General features: G+C 26.8%; 1 protein-coding gene across 1 annotated transcript in view; it reads left to right on the top strand.

Moving 5' to 3' along the window:
• The window catches only part of LOC117172053 (protein cortex-like), a 510305-nt gene extending 503252 nt beyond the window's left edge, over positions 1–7053 (top strand). The window contains exons 6-8 of the mRNA XM_033359792.1: positions 3227–3434; positions 3522–3840; positions 6504–7053. Of these exons, the coding sequence (XP_033215683.1) occupies positions 3227–3434; positions 3522–3840; positions 6504–6688 (712 nt within the window). The 3' untranslated portion in view covers positions 6689–7053. The remainder of the gene's footprint in view (positions 1–3226; positions 3435–3521; positions 3841–6503) is intronic.
• Positions 7054–7588: the final 535 nt, after the last annotated feature.

Genomic DNA, 7588 nt, shown 5'->3' on the forward strand with positions numbered 1-7588 from the left:
GCTCCAAGGAGATTATGTTGAAAAATAAAAAAAAATTTACCCAAAAAAAATTGTTTTTATACTTCATTCTAAGGACTTATTGAACTACCCTCGTATATTAAGGATTCTCAAATATAGGATTTCATAAATAATTGGCGTTTTAAGATGTTATAAGTTTGCAGTAAGATGCTGTTTGTAAAAAAGCATAGGATTTCTTCGTAGATAGAGTTAGATAAAAACTTTAAAGATTCGATAACATAGGAATTGTTAGGACTTCTGTGCTAAGAAGATTTAATAGAATTTAAGTTAGGAACTCTTCATAGAAGAAGATAAGATCTATTGATAAATACAATTAAATAAACATTTCGAAGATTTATAAGATAAGACTTGATAAAAGTTCTATCTCTGTAAGATTTCATAAAGGTTTAATCAGAAAATTATCATATGAAAGTTTAAGCTTGCTCAAAATATAGAATTTGATTTTAATTTCAAACATTTTGTAAGATAGGATTTGATGCAACTTCTAGGATAATAAGACTTGATAGAGTTTCATTGATGAACTGCTGTTACAAAAATATTAAAGATAGATAAAAGCTATATGGGTAATATTTTATAGAAGTACAATCAGAATCATTTGATAGAGAAGTTTAAGATTTCTCAATAAACAGAATTTTATAGAAAGTTCCCAAACTTTGTAAGATATAATTTGTAAATATCGACAATAGGATTTCATACTTTATTGCTGTTCTGAAGATTTATTGTAATTGCAATAAGATGTGGTTAGTAGAAAAGAAAAAGATATCTCGATGGATAGAGATGGGTAAAAGCTTCGAAGATTCTAGAACACCGAAAAAGATTGATGAGAAGAATTCATAAAAATAAAATCAAGAATCTACGACCGAATTTGGACAACCGCCACAAAATGTTCCCATTGGAATCTGAAGAAAGGAAGATTTTCCTCCCCTCCTTTCCCCCTAGAAAAAAGAAAAGAAAATTATTCTTCGTTACTTTGGAAATAAATAAAAAGGATTTGGTTGGTTGCCTTCTCATTTGCTGGCAACAAATTTTACTTTTATTTTCATTTTATTTTTATTTTATTTTTATTTTATTTTATAATAATTTTTTTTGTTTGATAAGGGTGCTTCATGGGTGCTATTGATATTAAAAGATAAAATTTCTCTATGAATATAATTTAATGAATATTTCAAAAATTAGAAGATATGACTTGTACAATTTCTATATGGGTAATAATTCATAGAAGTGTAATCAGAATCATTTGATAGAGAAGTTTAAAATTTCTCCACAGACAGAATTTTATAGAAAGTTTCCAAACTTTTTAAGATAAGTTTTGTTGATATCTAAAATAGGATTTTGTACATAATTGTTGTTCTTAAGATTTACTGTAAATACAATAGCATGTTGTTCGTAGAAAAGTATAAGATATCTCGATAAATAGAGATGAGTAAATGCTTAAAAAATTCTAGAACATAGAATAAGTTTTGATAGAACTTTAAGGACAGGCTATTGATATAAGATAAGATTTTTCTATGTATGGAATTTCATAGGTATTTTGAAAATTAAAAGATAGGACTTATATTATTTCTACATGGGTAATATCTCGTAAAATTGTAATTAGAATCATTTGATAGAGAAGTTTAAGATTTCTCAACAGACAGGATTTTATAGAAAGTTTCAAAACTTTGTAAGATAGTATTTGATAATATCTGCAACAGGATTTTGTACATGATTGCTGTTATTACGATTTATTATAACTAAAATAAGATGCTGTTAGTAAAAAAGTATAAGATATATCGATGGATAGAGATGGATAAAAGCTTCGAAGATTCTAGAACATAGAATAAGATTGGATATAATTTTAAGGACAAGCTAAAAAAAAGATAAGGTTTCTCTATGAATAGAATTCAATAGAAATAATATAATAAAATAATATTGCGTAGATGTATGATCAGAATCATTTGATGGAGATGTTGAAGAATGCTCGTTAGATAGAATTTTATAGAAATTTCCAAAACTTTGTAAGATAGGATTTGTTAAGTTCTGCAAGGATAAGATTCGATACAGTTTCAACAAGAAATTGTTCACAGAAAAGTGAAGGATTTTATGATGGATATAGCATTCGACAGAGCTACCTAAGATTCTGAAACATAGGATTTTATAAATAATTGGTGTTCTTGAGATTCAATAAAGTTGCAATAAGATGCTGTTAGGTAAGAAATATTAGATTTGTCGATAAATAGAGTTGGATACAGCTGCGGACTTTCCAAAAAACATAAAATAATTCTAGAACATAAAATAAAATTTGGTAGAATTTTAACGAGACACTATTGATATAAAAAATGAGATTTCTCAATGAATAGAATTGAATAGGATTGTTCAAACTTCACAAGATGGGACTTGTTATAAGTTGCGTATGGGTAAGATTTCATAGAGGTTTATTCAGAAGATGAATAGAATTTGATTGAAATTTCTAAAACTTTGTGAGATAGGATTGGATTCAACGTGTGAAAAAATAGGATAAGATGGAGTTACAATAAAAAATTGTTAATAAAAAGATAGAATTTGATAGATATATCCAAGATTCAGGAACATAGCATTTGACAAAATATTGGTGCCATTAAGCTTGGATAGAGTTTTAATGAGATGATATTGGTAGAAAATTATAAGATTTCTGTACGAATAGAATTGATAAAAAATCACCATATTCTGATACACAGAATTTGGTACAAGTCATAAGATTTGACAGACTTTCAATGAGAAGCTGTCATAAAAAAATATAAGATGTTTGACGAATGTAATTTGATAAGAATTTCTACGATTCTAATACGTAGGATGTTAGAAAACTATGAAGTGGATAAGATTAGATAGAATTTCAATTAGAAAATTTTTATCGAAAAGTGAAAAGATTTGTAAAAGATTTCTCGTAAGGGCATGTGCTACGGTGATATATCATTGCTTTAGGACATAGTGAACATGAAAGAAATGTTGATAACACATATGGTTTGAGCACGTGGTCGCCATAGAACATGCCCTTCAATTCTATGATTCTTAATACTTTTTTAGTTTTTTTCAGCCAAAATTTGAAGATTTAACTTCAAAATTTTAAATTTAGGTTAGAAAACAATTTCGAATACTAAAAAACCCATCAAAGCTTCCGAGACAATGATGACGCAAAAAATGTATGCAATACAAAACAATCTTGCATTCTTTTACTTGTTTTCACTTGCAGCGGTTGTTCTTCAGGACGCTTGACTAATTATGATGCTGCAACTGGGAAAAAGCAAAAATGTATCTCCTGTGAAACTGAAATTGTTTATTTCACATTGTCACCCAACGACAGATTTTTAGCTTTGTCTCTCCAGGACACAACTGTCAAACTTTATGCCTGGCCTAGTTTTGAGCCTTATATGAATATTCGCTACTATAAACGCGTAAAGGTCAGATACACTTAAATTTGTCAATTCTCAATTATCAATTTTAATTTTAATTGTGAAATTATTTATGTAATATTTTTTTCACAAAAGGCTCTTGCTTGGCACCCATGGGATAGTAAAATTCTTTGTGTTGGTGGCGGATTCTGTGACGGTTCTTTGACTATTTGGAATGTCAATACACAAACGCCTTTGCAGTATAGAAGAATTGATTTTACTGGAGCGGTGGAAAATTTGACCTTCAACAAAATAAGTGGTGAATTGATTGTTCAGTGGACATATTGGGAACGGGATCGTCGTTTTGCGAAAATTGCAATTCTCGCCAGTTTGGATCGCGTGGTTGATGTCATACCAGTCGAAAAAAGAATTCGAATTTGGAACCTTCTTTGGAATCCTGATCACACACGAATGGGTGAGATTTAAACAAATTATTATTTAATTGGCTGTAAATGCAAGCAATTGGAATCAAACAATTTTAAATTATGTAAAATTTTCAAACAAATATATAGAATGCAATGAAAAGGAATTGAAATCGTACCATTTCTAAATGAAAGCAATTAAAATTGAAAGTGTTTGAAATTCCAAATTTTTTATTAGAAGCTATAAAAATTGGAATTGTTTTATTTTGTAATTTCAATCGTTTGAAATTAAATTATTTTATTTTAAATTGGAAAATCCTGAAATTGAATAAATTTAGATTAAAATTTTAAAAAAGAACAGATTCGAAACGTTGAAAATTGAACAATTGAAAATTGGCCGTACAGAACTGGATAACCATCAAAATTATTATTTTTCAAAAGAGGAATAAAATATTCTGTAAAATCAAATTCATTGTTTAAAATATAAAAAAAATTTCCACTAAATTTGACAATCTCAAAATGACACTAACCTACAATTAAAATAAGCTTTACCGCGGATTACGATAAAAAATCCATTTTTCGTAAAAAAGTTGTGAAATACTAAGTTTTTAAATATGGAAAAACAAAGTTTGTTGTATAAAATTTAGCCATTTCCAAAAAAATCGACTAACAATTTTCAGATTCAAATCTTAGGGGGTTCTAAAATCGGATTAGATGATGATTTAAAAAAGAATTTTTAATTTTTTACCAAAAAAAAAACTTGTTCTCGAGATATGTGGATGCTAAATGCAAATACAAAAATGTGAAATAGGAAAATAATTTATTTACAAAAAAATTCTGAATTACTGATCGCTATATAACAATAGGGCATATATTCATTTGTTACCAATCCGAGAAAATACAAAATAATTATTTTAAATACAACTTATGTTTACACGAAACGCGATATCGCGTTGAAAATTTGATAATTTAAATTAGAATCAATAAGAAACGTTTGCACGATTCTAAATTTTTATAACTTAAAAAAAAAGTTTTCTTACAATTGTAAAAATTTACGACCACCGAGACGTCTCTTAGTGATTTTTATTTAATTTCCAAAATTTTCAATTTGATATCGGATTTCGTGTGATGTAGAAAAAATTTGTACTTTACGTTCACATGGCCTTAAAATTGAATTTGTGAATAATATTTTAAATAAATTTTGATTGTAATTATTGTATCAAAAACTTAGAGTTAAAAAAAATTCTTTTACCAAAATGTGTATTTGATTTTTTAAAGATTTCTTATGCAGTTAACTCATTTTTGAAAAAAATCTGTTTTCAGTTCTTTACTTTTAAATTAAAATCATTTAAGCATTCAATGTGTAATACAATTTAGTTATATCCTTTTAAATATGAATTATTCTGTTTAAATACGTTCAAAGTTAAGTGATTTAAAATGGAAAAATATTACAAACTTTTTAATTGCAATTATTTGGATTCAACCTACCTCATTTAATAATTAGCCAATTTTAAATGGTCGATTATTATTTTGGGAATTGAATTATTACGGTTTCAATTTGAAAATTAAATATTTTTAAATTAAATAAATTTTTTTTAATTTCTTTATTTTTAATACTTTCGTTAAGAATATTCTTCATTCTTAAAATATTCGAATAAAATATTCTTAGTTTTAAATCATTCATACTTCCAAAACCTAAAATCAAAAGTGAAAGTGTAAAAATATTTAATTGATAATAATTAGATAGTAAATAAAGGATTATAAAACAAGCTTGGCTTCAATTTTAGAAATTTTACAATTTTATGTCTTTCAATTTAAAATTCTTTTTTTAATACGAGTTTCAAATTTTTGGCATTTTAAAATATTAAAAAAATTGTTGTAATTCAATGTGGAATGCTTCGTTAGAAAATTTTCTCGTTTTACAGCTTGAATTTGATCAAGTATCTTCTGGATTTTTCTTTTTGAATTTATTTTGAAGGCGTTTCATTTAAAATTGTTTAAGTACGACTCCTTTAAACTAAAAATTGTGCAACTATCAAGCCATTCAATTTGTTTTCCCACGATTTCAAAGAATTTAAAAAAATCAGATAGTTATTTTACGTTCAACATGAAAACCAAACAATTTGTAATTTCTAATTCTAACATTATTAAATATAAAACCGACTAAATTTGAAATCAAAGAATTAGGAATTTTTGAAATCAAAAATTATTATTGAAAAAAACAATCAGCGAGGCTTTTAATATTAAATTTTAAAATATTTAATAGTAAAATTGCCCTGAATTTTTTGTATTTGAAACTACCAGATTGTGAAATTCAAAACTTTAAAAAATGATGAAAGCTTTAATAAGACTTTATCAAATCTCAGTTATTATATTAAAACTTTGGGGGCTATTCAAAACCAAATTGATTTAGAAATGCGCATTTAGAACCTTAATTTTCAATTAAAATTATATAATTGTTTAAAATGATAAATATCAATTAGTGTCATATCATAGAGTAGCAGTGCTATTTAAAAGTTCAAAGTGATTTTGAATTGTGTACCTTGAAATTGAACAATTGCAAACTTCGTGCATAAATTAAGACATTTCAAATTACGAACTTCTAATAAAAATGTGGGCAGAACAAATAAATAAATCGTAGCTTATCATATACAATACTGCTGAAATAATTCATCTTGTAAGTATTTTTGTAAATTCAATTTAATTTATCCGACAGCCATACCATGTGCAGATACATTGGTCATTTGGGACATTTTTGGACGAGAAGAACATAAAGTAAAAAATGAGAAAAAACGTCCCAGTTCCAAATTTCTCCACGAGTTTCCATCTGGATGTGGTTTAGGTCCTACCATGGTGGATGCACATTTTGGAAAAGGCTTGAATTATTACAATATACGATAAAACAATTAGAAAAAAAACAGGAAAATTGCAATGCTTTATTTTTTTAATGCTATGATCGAAGGGGAATGCTGATACTGTTTTTAATTTTGAATGATGGCGGTCCATGATTATTTGATTAATTAAACAAAAATGTGAAATATATGTGAAATTTATGTGAGAATTGTGTGTAGATATCAAGTATTTTGTATTTTATAAAAGTTATGTATTAAGTATTTAAAATCGTATGTAAGGTTCTTAGAACTTTTATGATAAGTGAATGCACATCTAAATTGTTAATTTAATCAATGTTATTAATGAAATTGATCATATTTGAAATAGTCAATTCAACTAACTTTTTAAGATTATAATATAAAGTTCAAAAGTGAGTTTCAGCTACTTAATTCTAAACCTCTCATTGGTTTTAGTTTAGAAAAATGCAAATCTGCAATAAGTAGAATGTTTAACGAAACAGAATTGCCGGTACAGTCAGGTTGCTTAACAAATACAGCACCTTTACTAAAAGTATCTTCGGAAACATCGCAATGCGAACACATAAAATACGATTTACATACGGAAGTACATTTAACAATTTCTAAAGCTACAACGTAATCCACGTGTCGGTAATTTACGAGCAAAACAGCAAATAGCCTGGTAACACAAGTAACTGTAAACCTTATCACATGGTAAACACAAACTCAAGCAGAAATACAAAACTTTTTCCAATTTGGTAAATCCAAGAATTCATTTCGAAAGAACTGAATATTATGATACATTATTGCTAGAAAACAAACATGCGATTTTAGTAAGAATGTTAAACAGAAATTCAACCAGAAATATTGTCCTTTTTCCAATATGGTAAAATCACAAATTTATTTAAAAAGAATTGAAGATTATGATTTATAGTTACTAGAAAATCAAACG

Source organism: Belonocnema kinseyi, chromosome 4, assembly GCF_010883055.1.
Source record: "Belonocnema kinseyi isolate 2016_QV_RU_SX_M_011 chromosome 4, B_treatae_v1, whole genome shotgun sequence".
In the NCBI taxonomy this organism is placed as follows: domain Eukaryota; kingdom Metazoa; phylum Arthropoda; class Insecta; order Hymenoptera; family Cynipidae; genus Belonocnema; species Belonocnema kinseyi.